This window comes from Pleurodeles waltl, chromosome 3_1 (assembly GCF_031143425.1).
Source record: "Pleurodeles waltl isolate 20211129_DDA chromosome 3_1, aPleWal1.hap1.20221129, whole genome shotgun sequence".
NCBI classification, from domain to species: Eukaryota; Metazoa; Chordata; class Amphibia; order Caudata; family Salamandridae; genus Pleurodeles; species Pleurodeles waltl.
Genome location: NC_090440.1, coordinates 1871055339 through 1871075010, shown reverse-complemented (window position 1 = coordinate 1871075010; position 19672 = coordinate 1871055339). Strand labels below are relative to the sequence as shown.

Sequence of the window (19672 nt, the reverse complement as noted above, 5' to 3'; positions counted from 1 at the left end):
GAACCTTTACTCTTTAATGGTGCAGATGTAGCTCATACTCTTCAACGGTGTGAAACACAGCAATGGAGACCATTCATTGTATTTCTCCTCAGGCATAATGTTTATCGACGCACCGCGGTCAATAATAAAAGGAATGAAGAAACTGTTTACTTTCAATGTAATCTTTGGACAATGTTTGACTGACTTTGCAATTTCTCTCATTGATGTTTATTTGACTCAAATTCTACTTTTTCATGCGAACAGTCTGACATGCACAAATTTTTCTTAAGTAAATATCGACATATCATAACTGTCTTCCTCACTGTCACTTGACAATGAAGTTGAAATTCTGTTGATGATGATCAACTTAGGTTAGTGTTGATTTGCCTCAGCTGATGTTGCATTTTGGCCTTGTAGGAGTGCATAGAATGTTGCTTCTGGAACATTCTGGCGTCTATTTGTTTCCTCTCTTAGCTTTTCCTTCACCGTGCAAACTATCACAAAATGGTTCTCCTTTCCACACCCTTTGCATACTTTTCCAAAGGTGGGACATTTACCTTTGTGTAGAAAAGAAAATCCACATCTGAAGCACAGTTTCTTTTTCTTTGGAGACATCATTTTGTGGCCTTCGGCTTTGTGCTTCTGCTTAATTTTCATGTTCATGACCAGCACCTTGAGACCTTAATGGGTGATTAGCCACGCTCAATAAGAACCATGATTGATTGACTGACTGATTCTGGGCACCTCGGGCCTCCATGTAAGCATGCTTGTTGATCAGCAAGTTCATCAGATCTGGCAGCAATGGGAACTCAGGGTTTCACTCAGCATTTGTCGCCTGAATGAATCTGACAGACATGTATCAATAATCTGGAGATGTATGCCTTCTTCATCATTGAATTCATTCAACTTACAGTGTTTTACGAGCATATCAAGTCTCACTATGAATTTGCCAATTGTTTCACCAACTTTTTGTTGTTCCTGACTGAAAATGTATCTTTCGTAATCGACATTCGGCATTGGATTGAACTTGAAAATTAAACTTCTTTGTTTTGCTGGTATGTCATTTCTTCAGTTTGTGGCAGTTTCTTTATTACCTCCTTTACTCCTTCACCAGCAAGACTTTTGAGGTATTTGACAATTTTTCTGTTGTCTGTTTCTTCCATTGCATCCATGAAATCATCAAACTTTTCCATCCAATATTCTGGTTTTTAGTGTTATCAAAGGGAGGTGGTGTTTGTAAGAATGTGGCTGCATCATAACCTGTGGAACTTTCTGCTGTCAAGAGTGGATATCACTCTGGCAGCACCTGCTGTCCGCTTGTGCTTGCACCATAATCAAGCACTGACCATGTGCTACCACCTGGATAGTTGCTCTTGTTCTCTGTCTGTGAGGTGCTGTCTTCTTATTTAGCAGTGAGTAGCAACTTTGTTTCTTGCACAGATTCTTCACCCTTTTCCCCTCTCTGCATTGTATTTGTTTCTGCTCAAAGTGTTCTCTTTCATCTGGCTGTCGCTTCTTGTTGAATTTTCTGTAACTGGTTATTACTGTCTTTAGCATTTCTCTTTGCCTGGTTGTCGCTGCCTTAAGCATGGTAATTTATAATTTATAGCTCTATGTTGCATGGTGGCACACCACCTCTTTCATAGCCTTACTAACAAGTTTCTGGCCAACAATGCGTAAACTTCTCAATTATGCTTTTGTTATCTTCAACCACTTCACACTGGCTGGAGTGGTGCTTTGATTCCATATATGCCCATGTCGATCTTCACTTTAACTGAGGCACGTGTGGCACGCACAAGCATTTTGCTAGATCATGGCAAACTCTCTGGAAGAGCACTGTCGATCTTTGGGATACATAACCTCCATCTCGTCACCAGTTGTAGCATCCTTCCCAGGCTGGGTATTCAGAAATTACTACACACACGGAGCTTGGTCTTATATGTCTTTATTGCTCTACGTGTAACCACAAACTCAGCATACTAACATGAAATCTATTCACCACACCTGAACACTTACATCACAGTTCTATGGAGTCCATCAGGAACCAAAAGGGTCCTGTCATCACTAATAAACAAAAACTCCAGTCTATAGTGTGTGAATTGATATTATTGACAGATTATGTCCCTCATTACGACCCTGTCAGTTGGTGAAGACAAAGTTCCGCTCACCATTATATGATGCTACAATCCATCACCTTTTCCCGGGGCAGTACCAACGCCATCAAAAGCCTGGCAGAAACAGAGCACAAAAGTCAAAGGATTCACTATTGGAGACACAGTGAAGAACCACACCGCCATGGAACCAGAACTGCATGTTTTCCCGATGATCTTCTACGTCATGCTCCACCACAAACACCAACGCCGGCGAAGACGACAACGGTGAGTACAGCTGCCTAGCACACAAGGGAGGGGTGGAGGAAAACAAGAGTGACACACACACGCACAACACACACCCAACACACACACGATACACACAAGCTGATGCACAAGAAAATCAATTTGTCCACGAAACCAGAAAAATTATGCAAGGACAACAGGAATTGACTACAGTGATTGTAAAAAGATCAACCTTAAAAATAATAAGTTGATGTGGCAATGCAACAGATATGTACAAATGTACAAAAAAGGGACACTGCCCAGTCCATAGTTCACAGGGGCCACATGGCCACAGGGCAAAGTCCAAGGCCCCACTTGATTCCTGCACCAATAAGGAGAGAACACTGCAGGGGCACCAGTTGGCAAATAGGCAGGCACCTCAGGGGAGGGTGGGGCACCTCAGCCGGATGCGGAAACAAGATGACTAATTCTGGACGGGGCAAAATGCACATTGCTTTGTCCTGGGGAGTGCAAGGCCACAGTCTCTGAAGTGGGGGACTTGCCCACTGGTTATGGAGGGGGCAACATGCCCTGTGCTTGGTCCTGGGGAGTGCAAGGCCACAGTCTCTCAAGTGGGTGAATACCCACTGGTTCTGGTGGGGGCAACATACCCTGTGCTTGGTCCTGGGAAGTACAAGGCCAGTCTCTGAAGTGGGTGACTTGCAAACTGGTTCTGGAGGGAGCAACATGCCCTGTGCTTGGTCTTGGGGAGTGCAAGGCCACAGTCTCTCAAGTGGGTGAAAACCTACTGGTTCTGGTGGGGGCAGGCCGCACAGCAGCCCATGGAGGCTGGACTATACGGCGTCCGCCAGCGGTGATGGCTGCACTGTGGTGATGGTTGTGGGAGGCTCCTGCTCAGCCCCTGCACCCTCTGATGGCTGCACTGTGGTGGTGGTTGTGGGAGGCTCCTGCTTAGCCCTTGCACCCTCCGTTGGCTGCACTGTAGTGGTGGTTGTGGGAGGCTCCTGCTCAGCCCCTGCACCCTCTGATAGCAGCACTGTGGTGGTGGTGGGGGGGCTCCTGCTTAGCTCTGCAGTCTCTGATGGCTGCACAACCACGGCTGGTGGTGGGGGCTCTGTAACAGCTGCTGGTGCAGGCTCCTTCCCCTTCTCTGTTGCTGGTGCAGGCTCCTTTCCCTTCTTTCTGGGTGGTGCAGGCCCCTTCCCCTTCTTTGTGGCTGGTGCAGGCTCATTCCCCTTCTTTGTGGCATGTGCAGGCTCCTTACCCTTCAGTATTTTTGGCCTGGAATCCTTTCCACCATGAGTAGGTGCTGGGCCCATGGACTGTTTGGCTGAGGTGCTTGGCTGGGTACTTGATACCCTGGCCATACGTGTAGGATGGGAGGGAGGGGTAGGGAAGAGGTCAATCTGGGAAAGGAAAAGCTTATCAAGGACATTGGGGCGGGAAGAAGGAGGAGTAATGGGAGTGGATGATGAGGGAGTGGTTGTTGGAGGTGTTTGTCTGCTGGATTTGGGTGCAGGTGCATGGGGTGTATGCCGTTGTAAGGTGGATGGCTGTTGGGTGTCTGAGTGCTTGCATTTGTGTACTTTAGGAGGGGGACACCGACACTGTGGGAGAGGACACAGGGGACGTGTGCATGGATGTTGTGGAGGTGTCTGGCAGTGAGGTGTGAGTTCTGCTTGGTGTGGTGATGATGCAGGTAGTGGATGATGATGTAGTGCATGCAGGTATGAGTATAGATGTAACTGGGTGGGAGGTGGAGGTGGAGGAGGAGGGGAGACAGCGGAAATAGTGGATGTGGTTGTGTCTGCAATTGGATGGTGTTTGTGTGAGTGCCTGTGGGATGAAGTGTGGTACTTGTATTTGCCTGTGACACTCTTGGGTGTTATCTTGTGTGCATGCTTGTCTGGCTGTGTGCTTGGGATGGGTTGGGGTTGAGGAGAATGGGACTGGGAAGTGGAAGTTGGAGGGGAGACGGTTGAAACAGGAACAATGGCTGCCATCAGAGAGGAGGCCAGAGCCCATATCGATCTCTGTTGGGCCGCCAGTCCACCGTGAATGCCCTCCAGGAATGCATTAGATTGCTGCATCTGGGCTGCCAGCTTCTGGATGGCATTCACAATCGTTGACTGCCCTACCAAGATGGATTTCAGGAGGTCAATAGCCTCGTCACTCAGGGTAGCAGGGCTCACTGGGGCAGGGCCTGAGGTGTCTGGGGCGAAGGAGATGCCCAACTTCCTGGGTGAGTGTGCACAGGCAACTCGCTGAGGGGCTACTGGGAGGGAGGTGCTGGTATGGGGTGGCGGCTGTACCTGTAGCTGTGGTGGTCACAGAGGTGTCCACCACCACCCGGGAGCTCCCATCAGAGGAGGAATCTGAGTCTGTGTTGTCCCCTCCAGCCTCTGCCGTGGTGCTCCCCTCAACCTCCGTCCCACTGGTGCCCTCAGCGTCGGTGGATTCTCCCTCAAGGATCCTGTGGGATGCAGCTCCCTCTGTCGCTGGTGCCTCTGCTCCCCCGCCAGATGATGGTAATGCACATAATGACGGTATGACAGAACAAGAAAGGGGGAGAGAGACAAGGGATACACTGTGTCAATGAATGCACCAACACCACCCTTGGTGTACACAGCACCCTCACACACAGGGTTCAGGCCTATGCACTATGCATTGCACTACCAGTGATATTGCTAGCCACAAAGGCATGAGGAGGAGCACACACCGCCAACTGCAGTACACCTGGGACCCACACAGCCCTGACCAGTAGTGGATGCTAACAAGCTAGATAGGCAGTATTTCCCATTCAGACCCTTACCCACCAGAGGACCTACGCTGCTATGTCTGGCCTGGCCTAGGGGCACCCACTGACACACAAACCACCACATGTATACCACCCCACCAGCCGTAAGTTGTAATGATAGCCACTGTACTTCCTTGTGGCTCCTTCATACCCTCAGGTGCCCATCCAGCTATGGATAGGCCACTGCCAGTATGTGGGCCATCAGGGTGGTCAGGGTCCGACGGGCACCCCTTCCTCGCTGGGAGGCCATCCACAGATGGGTATCTGCGGTTTTCCATGGCCAGTGTCTCAGGCCCTCCCAGTGTTTCCGACAGTGGATGCTCCGCCTGCCCTAGACCTCCAGGGTCCGCACCTCCTTGGCAATGGCATGCCATGTGCCCTTTTGTTAATGGGCGCTGACCTGCAGAGTCAATACAGACAGGAGAACACCATTAGACAAACAGCCCAGCCTGTAACACAAATGTCCCACCATACCTGTTTCCATCACCATTGGCACAAACATACCCCAGCACACAATGTGTACACCGCCAAAAGGACATCCACCCCCCCTTACCCGATGCCTTCACAAACAACTCCATGCATTCATGCCACATGCATCGTGCCCACAGTCTACTCACCTGTTGGTCTGGAGGCCCATACAGCAGTCTGTACTGGGGTTGGGCCCATCCACCAGTCTCTCCAACTCCTCAGAAGTGAAGGCTGGGGCCCTTTCCCAGGTCACACAGGCCATGGTAGGTTCCAGCCACAGATCACAGCAGCACATGCAGTGTAGGTCTTCTCCTGTGGAAGGTCAGGAAACAAGTGAGGAATATGATAGAAAATGGCAGTCACGTCCATGGTGGGGCATACTGTCACCGCCGGAGTAGATCACCATTGGCCACTGTACCCCATAGGGCCCAATTATAACCAATGAGGAGTTGCATGGTGGTTCCCAATTGCCTACCGCCACGGCGCACAACGTCAGTGGAATTACCTCACTTCCACCTGTCCCTCCACACAGGACAGGCGGATGCCATTTCAGGGGGGGAACAGGCCTAATGAAGCTGCTGCGTCACAGGATAAATAGGCACATACTTGACAAATTGCACTGTCCCATTACATGTTTACAGATTGCGGACTACTGTTGTGGCTCCATTTTTGAGTTTGTGACAGCCTCCTCACTCTTTGGTCCCTTAGATACTTATCCGCTGCGGATGAATAGGAGATGGAGACATACCCCCATGTACAGACCCCTGGTGGACTTGGCTACACTGGAGGACAGGCACATTATCCTCACCTATAGACTGGACAGGGCCACAATCACAGAGCTGTGTGCCCAATTGGAGCCTGACCTGATATCTGTTATCCATCAGTGCACTGGGATCCCCCCTTTTGTGAAAGTGATATAAGGGCTCCATTTCCTGGAAACTGGTTCTTTCCATGTGACAGTGGGCTTGGCAGCAGGGATGTCACAGCCAGTGTTCTCAATAGTGCTGACAAGAGTGTTGTCTGCTCTGATAAAACACATGCGCAGCTACAGTGCATTCCCCCAGGTTGAGGATTTGTCCACTGTGAAGGCCGGGTTTTATGCAATGGGACATATCCCCAATATAATTGGGGTCATTGACGGAACACATATTGCATTTGTGCCCCCTCGCCAGAATGAACAGGTGTTCAGGAATCGTAAGAGTTTCCACTTCATGAATGTACAGATGGTGTGCTTGGCGGACCAGTACATCTCCAACGTCAGTGCTAAGTATTCAGGTTCGGTGCATGATGCCTTTGTCCTGAGGAATAGCAGCATCCCAAATGTGATGTCCCAGATAAAGAGGCACAGGGTGTGGCTAATAGTTGAGCCTAGGTTTCCACTCAGTATATGTTGGTGTATGCCTATGGTGTTGGCCATACAGGATAGTGTGTAGCTAGATGTTGTCCCTCAATATTTGCAGGTGACTCTGGGTACCCAAACCTATCATGGCTGCTGACCCCTGTGAGGAATGCCAGGAAAAGTGCAGAAGAACGTTATAAGGAGACACATGGGTGAACCAGAAGCATCATTAAAAGGACCTTTGGCCTCCTGAAGGCCAGGTTCCGGTACCTCCATCTGACAGGTGGATCCCTGTGCTGCTCACCCAAGAAGGTCTGCCAGATAGTCGTGGCATGCTGTATGTTGCACAACCTGGCCCTCAGACTCCATGTACCTTTTCTGCAGGAGGAGGAGACTGGAGATGTCCCTGTGGCAGCAGTGGACCCTGTGGACAGTGAGGATGAGGAGGCAGAGGATGAGGGTGTGGACCACAGAACATCTGTGATTCGTCAGTACTTCCAATGACACACAGGTGAGACAGTGCAACTTTACATTTCAATGACTTTGGTTGTATTCTGTGTGGCTTTGGCATGCTGGTATTTCCCACTTATATGCCCACTTACTGTTACCTATGGCTATTTATTTTGCAGATGTTGGTGATTTGACAAATACTCCTGGTGTGATCACAACAGCCAGCTACAGGTCATTGATTCTATGCTCATTCTATGTACAGTTCATTTGCAATGGTTGAACCTATTTCAATCAATACATAATTTGGAATACATGACATACTCGAAATCGATTTATATCAAATGTGTATATTGTAGTGCTAATATATAGAGGGGAAAGTGCAATGGGATGGGGTGATTATGGAGAAAAGTCCAGGGTATTGTTCCAGTCTCTTCGTAGAACAGGTGCAGTGTCCAAGGGGACATAGGAAGGGGAGCAATGGCAGTTCAAGGTGGACAGGGTGACTGAGTAGGACACAAGACCGACAATCAGGAGAGTCTCATTTCCTGGTGGGGGTCTTGGCAAGGGTCTCTGGCTTCTCTCTGGATTGCAGGGAACGTTTGCGGGGTAGTTCACCTTTTGCAGGGGGAGGGGTGCTGGTGGCCCGTGAGTCCTGTGGCGGGGCCTCCTGGCCACTAGAGGAAGTGAAAGTCTGTTCAGATGAAAGGCTAGTGGCAACGGCCCGCTGGTGTGACACTGCCTCCCTCATAATGTTGGCCCTGTCTGCCAGCACCCCTGCTATGGAGATCAGGGTGTTGTTGATGGCCTGGAAGTCCTCCCTGATCCCCTGATACTGTCCCTCCTGCAGCCGCCTGTTCTCCTGCATGTTGTCTAGGATCTGGCCCATCGTGTCCTGGGAATGTTGCTCGGCTCCCAGGATCTCAGAGAGCGCCTCCTGGAGAGTCGGTTCCCTAGCCCTGTCCGCCCCGTGGCACACAGCAGTCCTCCCAGTTTCCCTGTTGGCCTGTGCCTCTATCACCTGAACCGAGTGCCCACTGCCACTGACCCCAGGTCCCTGATTGTCTTGGGGGCGAGGTGTAGCCTGGGGTCCCTGTACAGGTGGGCACACTGTTGATTTACGTGTCCTGGGGACAGAGATTTGGTTACGCTGGGTGGGTGCTGTGGAGTTGTTTCCAGATTGGGAAGGCTCTGTGGTGGTCTGTGACTGAGCTACGGTAACCGGCTGTCTAGTGGTCCCTGATGGGCCAGGTAGATCGTCCAGATCCTGAAGACAAGAGTTACTGTCATCACTGTGGGCCTCTTCTGTTGGGAGACTGGACAGTGCTGCACCTCCTCTCTAGTGACATTGGCAGGGGTACCTGTGGGGACATAAATGTTGTACTATGCTTCATGTATATGACATATTGTACATCCCAGCTTCCCCTCTATGGTTGGTGTTGCCCTGCCAACTTTTACTTGTGTATGTTGGTGTATGGTGAGATTGTTAGTTTCCCTATGCTGTGCATGCTTTAGTGATGAGTGTCCATGCTGGGCTGTGAGGGATGTGTTGCATTGGTACAGCATGCAGGGCTTGGCATTGGGATTAGTGAGATGTGATGGTGGGATGTATGGGATGGAGTGGAGTGATGGGAGTGAAGGTGAGGGCATGTGATGGCATGCAGTTATGGGGAGTGATAATTGATGGAAGTTGACTTACCTGAGCCCAGTCCTCCTCCGACTTTGGCCAGACCCATGCTTTGAGTTGTGGGGGAGGAACTGGGGGTTCACTGCCAGTCCTCTGGATAGCGTGCTGGTATCTTGCTGCAATGGAAGGTACCTTCCCCCGTAGGTCGTTCCACCTCTTCCTGATGTCGTCCCTTATTCTGGGGTGCTGTCCCACGGTATTGACCCTTTCCTCGATTCTCCGCCATAGCTCTATCTTCCTGGCTATTGATATTTGCTGCACCTGTGCTCCAAATAGCTGTGGCTCTACCCTGACGATTTCCTCCACCATGACCCGTAACTCCTCCTCAGTGAAACAGGGGTGCCTTTGAGGTGCCATGGGTGTTATGTGATGTGTGTTGGTGAGGGTGTGTTGGGTAATGTGTTCGGGTGTGTGAAGTGGGGTGCGTGAGGGATGTATGGGTGTATGTGGTGTGTGTGTCTAGTTGTCGCAGTGGTCTTGGTGTCAGTCTGGTGGCACTTATTGGTATTCGTAAAGGGTTGTGGGTACTGTGGGTGCGTGTTTCATAGTGGTGTGGGTGTATGGGTGTTAGGTGTGTGTTGTTTGAATTTTCCAATGTGGTGTTGTTTTGTTTGTGGGTGCCCATTTTGAGCATGGCGGTATGTACAGCCAATGGTTTACCGCCATTGAATGTCCATTGTGGTGACTCGTGGGTCATAATGTTCGTGGGTCATAATGTGTTGGGCGTTGTTCTGTTGGCGTAACGGTGTGGGTTTTGATACCGCCACTTTATCACTGACCTTTGGGCTGGTGGATTTGTGTATGTGGCTGTATTCTGTCGGACTGGTGTGTGTGTGTGTTATAATATGGTGAACGGATATCTGCCGCCGCCACGTTGATTTGGTGGCCGTCAGCGTGGCGATAAGTGGGATTTACCGCCAATGTCATAATGAGGGCCTATATGTTTATTTAAAGGGGACAATATTTTTGTCTCTGATATTTGTGTTTTCAATATAAGTAAAAGTACATATTTTTAACAAAGATATTTCTGTTCACAATATTTGTGATTTTGCTAGTTAAGTTTAGGAAGGCAATATTTTTGTTAACAATATTTATTTTCTAAATTTTTTTATTTTGATATTGTATGCAGTGGTGTTATGTCAGTGATCCTTCAGGAGTGACCCAAAGCAAGAGCACATCGGAAAGAGATGGTCCCCAACTCAACTGCCTGTTAACATGTGAGGGATAGCTTCTCCGGAATCAGGAAGGGACAAGAAGGACTCCCTAGGCTCAAATGGATCATCTCTTAATTGCAACAACACCCACTGTTTGAACTACTGAAAGAGATCCCTAGAATGTTCTTGGGAAGTCCTGTAATTTGGCTTTCTGTGCTCTCCTATCAAGCCTCCACCTTAGGAACTTTACACAAGAGGTATTGTTGCAAAATGGAACTCACTGTGACTCTAGCCACATGCACTGCCTTGCACTCCACTACACATGCATTCTTCAACGCACATGTAACATCTACACTTCTGTAGTACATGAGCACACAGCATCCATTCCTCAATGATGGGTTAAGAACCTGGGCATAGAGGACTGGGAGCACAGTTTAATTTCAGGAGAGGCTGGTAGGTTGCACCCCCAAAGCAGGCAACAAGGCAAAAGGCCTCCATGTACTATAATTATTTTATTGCCACCACTGCAGTCCTCTACGGGCTGGAGAGAGAACAGTAGTGACTTTCCTAGGAAGGAGACCCGCTTTGAGCTGCACTCGGCATCACAAAAAAGCCTCAGCACAAACTCCTCCTGATAGTGGTCTGCTGAGACGGGGTGAGAAACCCTACAAATTGCACGCTCTCCTGAGTCATACATGGGAGCTTTCTCTAGCTCAGCAAATGGCCATAGTAAAAATAAAAAATATTGCAGTAAGCAAGCGCTATTATGTAATTGATAATTACTCATGGGTCAGTGACCATCGTGCTGCCTTAGGTTTATATTGTTATACTATCACCCTTTACATGTATGAGTATATAAAAACAAGTGTTTACTCCCCAAAGATGTACAGTCACCGTCTGATCTAGATAACGAATGAAATTGACAACATGACCTTTCACTGCGTAAACAGATTACCAACTGCATTTTAGTATTGTAGCGCTTCCCACAGTCTGACATCATTGAAGCTGCCATTTACCTTTCTAAGCACATTAATCGGTGGATGGGAGCGACCTATCTGTTTTTCAATTGATAAAAAAGAAACCTTCAGAGTGGGAGATCCTACCATGACAGCATGCCCTGCCTCTGGCCAGAGGAACTAGATGTCACATTGAATCCTGCCAAAATAGGTAAACGTATGATTTGATTTGGACCAATCCAGCAGTAACCAAAAAAAACAATTATCATCTTAACCTCTGAATTGACATATTGTGTATGCTATAGCACTGTATAACGATTTCGATTCCGAACAGACTGCAAAAGCAATCAGCCAGGCCTTGTGTCAGTGTAGGAAATCATCTCACATCACACCAGCCCTCAAAAACCTGATTTGGCTTCCATTCTACACATAGAATAAAGATCAAAGTAAAGTTTGGACCTTCCAAAAATATCTTTGATTGCTACTCCTAAAACATAGACTGAATTGCAGCTTCAGATCCAGTTAGTAGGATATCCTAACGCAGGTCTGTTGAAACTGATGGCCATATTTATGTCCTGGTTTGCGTTGCCCCTGCACCATGCAGCATGGTGCAAGACCGAGGCATGCCTTAAGTGGAAATTATGAAGTCAAGCAAGGCCACCTTGCGTGGGCCTGTGTGCTTCATAAATCCAGAGTAATGCAATGCAGCATTCGTCCTCGCCAGGGAGGCAATTCAATGGGTGTTGTGTGGGTGTTTTCACCAACATCCATGGATTTTGACGCATTCCCAGATTTACAACAATTTGTAAACCTGCACATGTGCCAAAAAGATACACCTTCACAGGAGGAATAACAAGTAAACATATGTTTATTTCTCTTCATTTTTTCCTCTTTCTGTGTATGCTGCATTCACCAGCACAAAGAAAAAGAGGAAAACGCCTCTCAGGATTGTTTTTGTGCAGGAAGGTGCCCCTTCCTGCACAAAAAACATCCTGCATGCAACACAGGCACCCGTGCACCATGGTGAACGGTGCCTGCATTGGAGCTGGCTGCCTAAAGCGTGCCAATGCAGTGGGAAAGGGCAGGAGTGCACCATATTGGATAACTGTAGTGCATTCCTGCCCTTTCGCTGTGTGTCTCATGGTCTGAAACTAATCTGTGTTGCAGGACCTCCGCTCTGGAGTTCTTGGTCCCCATTTCATAGGAAAATCATGGGAATCAATCTCATTTGGCATGAAACCTATTAACACTTCAGATTACAACTACATAAATGAGTAAATAAATAAATATAATTGATTAACCTATAGTTTATGTACTAGTTAAAATATCCTGCAAATTACTGATTATAGTATGTGTTGATTCGTGGTCAAAGTGTGGTATTAATTAAATGCAACTAGGTTTAGAGCACTTTCCCAGCAATGATGTAAACTATGGTATTGAGAATAAACATCATCCTGAACTAAAAAAGGCAGTGCTCAATAATGGCTAAGTTCAAATTGACCGACATGTTGTCAGCAAATAATGCACAATGGCACGTCTGTCCCCTGTTCTGGAGTGCAGGTTTCGTCCTACAATATCATTGAGCTATCACCACTCCCCTTTATAAACACAAACAAAACCAATACATACAAAGTAAAAATATCTCCATCACAATGCAGGATGAATACGGACATGCATTCTCTGTAGTAGGCAGAAATGTAAACCCTGTTGAGCTTGCATTCCTAATGTTAGTGTTTGTGTATATAAAGGATTCGTCCATGCGAAGCGAGGTACCACGTCCACCAGACAACATGGGAAAGGTAAGGAGGGAGCAGTGTGTATGTGTGTGTGCGTGTGTGTGTGTGCTTGTGTGTGTAATTAATGAACACAGAATTTCCACTTGGAGAAAATTTAAGGCGCACATTTACTAGACAATGACGGAGCGCAGCACTGTGCCAAAGTTGGCAGCGCTGAGCTCTGTCATTTTCAAAGCATGGTGCAAGGATGGCTGTGTTGAGGGGGAAATTGTTTTTGTGCAGGAAGGGAGACCTTCCTGCACAAAAACGATCTGAAATGGTGATTTGCTTTTGCCATGTGTGTTGCAAAAGCAAAAAATGAGGAGAAATGAAAGCATTTCTCCTTGTTGTGCCACTCCAACACCACCCCTGGGGTGGTGTTAGATTTTGGCGCTGCCTCAGGTTTACAAAATATCCTAAATCTGAGGCAGCATCAAAATGCAATGGGTGTTGCTGTGGCACACACACAGCAGCACCCATTGCACGCCCCTTCCATGCACAGTGCTGCATGTGAAGGGGCGTATTTACAAGGGGGCCACAAAAAGTGGCTTAAAGCCACCTTGTAAATACGGCGCAGGGCATTGCGCCACCGGAGCATCACAAAAAGTGATGCTCCTGTGGCAATAGAGCCTTGTAAATCTGGCCCTAAGTTTGTCACAGATGGGTTGCTTCTGGGATTTTTTTGTGAATCCAATCTAAAGGCTTCAAATGCAAGTTTAGTCCTCCTCAAACATATTCCTCACATTCAAAGTAAGCCCTCAGTGAATGGACCCCAATGTGTGCTGTATTGTATTTCACCTGACACTGTGTGTTTTTTTACACAAACTTAGGGGCATATTTACAAGAAAGTGGTGCATTGGTCCCGATGCACCACTTTTCTTGTGCAAGGGTTTGTGCAAGGGTTTACAAAGTGGCCCAATGCAAGCACGGAGATAGGCCTCCTTAACGCCACCTTCGCATAAACAAATGATGCTAGGGCGGCCCAAGTGTCACTAGGGAGATGTAAATATGCCCCTTAATATAGTCATCTTGGAGATGATCGGGTTAATGGTCCGTTCAAATGAGCGTGGTTACAAAGCACGTGGGCCAAGTTGCATTCAGCTTGTTACACATTGTGGCTAATAGAAAGTAAAAATTTAAAAAGACTTTTTCATATTTGTGTTAGGAAAGGATTAAAAAGTTATGCAATTATAATTTGTATTTTTCCAAGGACCAAAATACGAAAACATCGTGACTCAATCAATGCAAACGTCAAGTAGTTGCAGTCTATAACCAGCGTCATTCCCCTTACTCAAGGAATTACAATTAATATATGGTTTCCAAAATTTCAAAAACAAACATTTGCAAAATGAATTGAACTTTATAGTGAAACTTGAATCAGAACCAGCACAAAACATTCAACATTTTTGACTGTAAACATCGCTCATGACTGACGAATATAGCGACCTGTGATGTAAGTAATTTTCCAAATCTCACTATAATTTTTTCCTGCAGATCACCTTGAGGACCGTAACTTTGGTGACCGCTGCTATGAGTGCAGCTCTGAATGTGCTGACCTGCATTCCTATTTCAGCCGCTGCAACTCCATCAGAGTGCAAAATGGTTGCTGGATGCTTTATGAGCACCCAAACTACAGGGGGCATCAATACTACTTAAGAATGGGCGAGTACCCCGATTACCTACGGTGGATGGGCTACAATGACTCCATCGGGTCTTGCCGGGCGATCCCAGAAGTAAGTTCCTTTATATGATCTCTTATTCCATGATTTTGTTTCCCATCAATATTAAGTAATGATTTTCTTATGCATTAATTTCTTCACAAAGGCACTGATAGTCTCAGTTTTGGGCAGAAATACTGAGTAGTTATCATGTGTTTTTCTTGAAAGGTAAGTCACTACTTTATTAACTGCTCCATCACAAAACACAGAGCAAAACCACTTTTGCACTGGCCCTCTTTTTGGGATTAAAGTGGACTCATGCCCAAATTTCCCTAGCGGGTGTTATACACAGAAGCCGCACCTAATCCCTGCGTGCAACAATATGACAATTTATGAGCACAGAATAATCAATTCTATTTTCCAAAGGCGCAAGCAGACACAGTGCACATTGACAAAATGCGTGTCAAGGGCTTGTTACAAAGATGCAGTCCATATGATAACTATCTTGCAAAACTTTGCCCGTGATCGATCAATTTGGGATTGCACCTGCTGCACAGGTGAACCAAGCATAGTTAACTTAAAGTGATCTGTAGCAAAGAAGGCTTCCATTTGACATGTAATTCGCAAAGTACAAACAATAACGCCAGCTAAAATACCAAAATAATGAGTAATTTCCTTCTGCACATTTATGATTTGTGGATGAGAACTTGTGGAAGATAATGCTTAGCTAATTAATGCATCATATCTAAGATGGAAATCTTTGGACTCTTTTACTTAACCTTGCATATCAATGTAACATATTATGTTTTTGCGCATTGGTGCAGTGGCCTTGTTTTGTATGCAACTACAAAATGTAAAAGAATATATCCTCACTCCCTCGCTTGTGGAATTGAAGATAACTAGAAGTGTTTTTGGTTTTATATCTACAAAGTTTGAAAAATGCAACAAAGTGCTAACGCTTAGTTTTTCTGTGAATTCTATGGTTTGTTTAACATAAGCTAAAATCCCAATACCTTACCTAACTATGTCACTTTAACCTTTGGGTTTCTCAGTGAATTTCTGAGTTGTTTAAAAGGATTTATTCCCAAACCTAACTGTAACCTTTGTTTTGTTCAATTAATTTCTAGGGATATTTTAATTTAAAGTACTTTATCATGACATTTTTGATTTTACAGCGAATTTTCTCTGATTTTCTGTGTTTATTGACCATATTTGTTCTACCCCTAGCCACACACAGTCTTCTGCCATAGATGGCATGGGGTGGCGGCAGGGAATGGTCTGAACCCCCTCTTAGATGACCAACACCCACCACGCACAGCCAAAAGCTGTACACAGTGGGGGTTAGCCACAGGGCCTGGAATGCACCCAATCCCCAGAAGAGGGGCAACTCCCTGCCACACATGGCCTGAAGGCACCCATGGCAAGGTCCTGTCCACAAAACGTCTGCAGGCACCCAACCTCCTCACCAGGCTCTATGCCCAACCCCCCATGGGCAGCAAACTGCCTGCCATGCATGACTTTTTAGACCCTGCACCCAACCCTCTGCAGGCCACTTCAGCTGTTCACAGTGTTAGGTTGCCCCCAGGGCCAGCCTACAGCCAGGGCCTGTGACTAACTCCCATGGTGTTGGCTGCAGAGCCAGGCTTTCAGCAAGGCACCCCACCCAACCCGCCTCATACCCCCCACAGATAGCTAACCCGTGTGCACACAGCCTTTGTTAGTGTGCATCATTGGGTTTTCCTTGCCTTTATATTTATTATGTTTTTCATCATCCAGAATTATTAGTGATTCATTCATATACCTATCGGGTGTTATTTAACTTGTTGATAACTGAATCTGATAGCTTTTCACAATTTAATTTATAGTGTCTGTGACATGTTTCAGAGTTGTGAGTCAATTCCATACTCCTCCTAAGTGCATCTGGCCTGTGTGGGCTATCAGATAATATGGTACCATTCATCGCAATCAGTATTATTTGTCTCACTACTAACACACTTATCTAGATATCTAACTTCTTGTGTAATTTCTTATCACATGCTTGAATTGAAATCCATGTACAGTGCTTGACAAAGATCCATGTCCCACAACATCGCCTTATTAATCATGTGGGGGGTGACTGATACCTAAACTCTTAGGGTTCTCTGTAGATTAAGTGAGGAACACATTACAACTAGATATATTTACTTATCCGCATGAGTCCATGCAATTTGGAAGATAAGGACAAACTGTCCTTGCTTCAGAATCAGACACTTCTTTTTCACCGCAGTCCATTTTTGTGTACCAGTGTGCCCAATGAATGTAGATAGAGGAAAGTGCTTGACAGACGCCACATGTGACCTTCAAAAGTGCTTAAAAGAAAACACCAGTAGGGAACTTTGGAGGGAATGAGGATGACAAGGGCAGATGCATTAAAATAGGACAGTAAAAGAAATAAGTTGATTAAATTAAAACCATTATTCTTCTAAAGTCTAGCAATAGATTTAAAAGGTATTTTCATGTTCTATTTCTTTCCACAGCATCGGGGTTCATTCAAGATCAGGCTTTACGAGAGAGACAACTTTGAGGGTCAGATGATGGATTTCACAGATGACTGTTCAAACGTTTCTGAGCGGTTCCACTTCAATGACATCCATTCCTGCAATGTGCATGATGGGAACTGGATATTCTATGAAGAGCACAATTACAGAGGACGACAATACTACCTGACACCTGGCGAGTACAGGAGGTACACAGATTGGGGAGCCATGAACCCCAGGGTTGGCTCTTTCAGAAAAGTAGAGCATATCTAAACTGCAAACATGCATCTGTTGTCATTTCATTGAGAAATAATAAATACAATATTTTAATAAAGAAGCAGTCTCTTTTTTATCTTTCAGAAGTAAAGTTTTATTCTTATATCAAACAATGGTTAGGTGAAGTAGGGGAGAGTCTCCATGCAGGGATGTCATGATAGGCGGATAGAAAGAAGAATGACTATCATGAAGGGTATATGGAAAGAAAGATTTACATAGAAGAAATGAAGGAATGGAATGCAGATGAATGGGTGGAAGGGTAGAAAGATAGCTGGGCAAGATAGCTAGACAAGATAGATAAGATAGACGGGAAAAAAAACAAAGAAGGATGGAGATAAGGAAGGATGAATGAAAAAGACAAGACGAAAGATGGATGAAAAATGACTAGATGGGTGCAAGGAAGAGTAACTATATGATGAAAAATGTACGGAAAGGATGGAAAACTTAAAGGAACAGAAGATGGAAATAGATGATAGGATGGAGACAAGGAAGGTAAAAACATCTGAGAAGGATGGCGCACAAGAAAGAAGGACATTTATCAATTTCAACAACTTCCTTCCGGGGGAGCAAACTCCTGATTTACTGCCAGATTCGCTTGCCTCAACACTTAGCTCAGAGCTTGGGACATCCCTCCAAGTGGAAGGAATTGTATTTGTGCATGTGCGTGTGTGCGCGCCTGCCATTACGCTTGCTTGGGACTAAATGATAAGAAGCCAACAATGGAAACAGTGTACCCTTAAAATATCAGAATATTTTAACAAGGTTTCAATACAAATTTTATCGAGTCATTTACATTACATAGTGTTACCTCGTGATTTTGTCCTAATGTTTGTCAGCAGTCAACACATATTTTTTCCAGTTAGGTTTGAACAAGGTAGTAAGCATGCCTGCACTGTGCAAACACACTTTACTAGCAATGCAATGATCCTTAAGCTCCCACCTCTCACCCTCGTGAGCAAAATCAAAATAGGTGGTTCACAAAATGGAAAATTGGCAATCACAGTAAAGAATAAAAACAATCAAAACCCCAAAAAACCTGTTGCTCTAGCACAATGAGGCCTAGAGTTTTTAAAGATTTATGTTGACCTTTCATGATGCATGTCGTCTCAATGCAATGCAAGTCTTTAAATGGGATTTACAAAGCCAGACACTGGGCTATTTACACGGCCTTGTGTGACTTTGTAAAGGACTGTAACACTACGAAGTAGCTCACACTGCGTTGCATTACATTTTTGTTGTTGTAAGCATTCCATGGGTGTAGCATGGGGGTACCCATACTTCCATCTATTGAATTTGATGCAGTCCCAGATTTTATGAAGGTAAAAAACCTAGGGCTGCACGTAAATGGTGCACCTATGACAGAGAGGTGTGACCAAGTGAAATATATTTATTTGTCCCTGTTACTTTCTCTTTCTATGTGTGATGCATTTCACACCCCTCATAGAAAGACGAACATGCTTCCTATGATTATATTTTTGCAGGAAGGTGTAACTTCCTGCAAAAAAAATCCTGATCCTGAACACAGGCACCCTTGCTGCAGATCACACTACAGGTAGAGGGCTGAAGGATGCCCTATGTTACTATATATGATGCTCTTCATCACTCTCCTCTTCACAGAAACCAGAGCAGCAACTTTGCTTGCTCCCCTCAGCTACATGAACATTTAGTAAAGATGCCCCCTATTGTCAGTGAAAATTAGTACATAAGAGGTGTGTGGGCTGTGAGGTACCACAGAAAGAAATTGTTAAAAATGGGGTTTCTGGTTGGATAGGGTATGCACCTAAGCAAGGCAGAACCCACCCACTCTAGTCAGGGCCATGGAGCTACACACCCAAGATAACCCCTACTTATCCCCTTGGTAGCTTTGCAGGAGCAGTCAGGCCTATCCCAGAGGCAATGTGTAAAGTGTTTGCACAACACACGTGATGCACTATTCCCACCACAAAGGAAACACAACATCAAGTTACATAAAAATAAACTGTATTGTACACAACATCATTAGACCAGCCCCATCTCTTGCCTTGGAGGGAGACTGCACTTCCCCGGTCTTAACACACCAGGTGGGGGTGACTCTCCTACCTCGGGATCCCCCCTAGTCCAGAGTACAGCACGCCAGTCCCTGTAGGGGCGGAGGACTCCGGCAGGGGAATCCTATTCCTTGTCACCGGCCTCCCCGCTGGGAGCCAGCTTCCTCCTTCTTTGTTGCTCAGCTGTGGCACCCTCAGGCTCCAGGAATGGATGCCTGCTTGTGCCTCAGGGGCACTCCTTGATGGGCTCCCGCACC

General features: G+C 46.1%; 1 protein-coding gene across 1 annotated transcript in view; it reads left to right on the top strand.

Annotated features, from left to right (window-relative positions):
* Positions 1–17442, top strand: part of LOC138283631 (gamma-crystallin-2-like) — a 58501-nt gene extending 41059 nt beyond the window's left edge. The window contains exons 2-4 of the mRNA XM_069221570.1: positions 12912–12962; positions 14433–14671; positions 17113–17442. Coding sequence (XP_069077671.1) covers positions 12912–12962; positions 14433–14671; positions 17113–17385 — 563 coding nt within the window. The 3' untranslated portion in view covers positions 17386–17442. The remainder of the gene's footprint in view (positions 1–12911; positions 12963–14432; positions 14672–17112) is intronic.
* The last annotated feature ends 2230 nt before the right edge of the window (positions 17443–19672 follow it).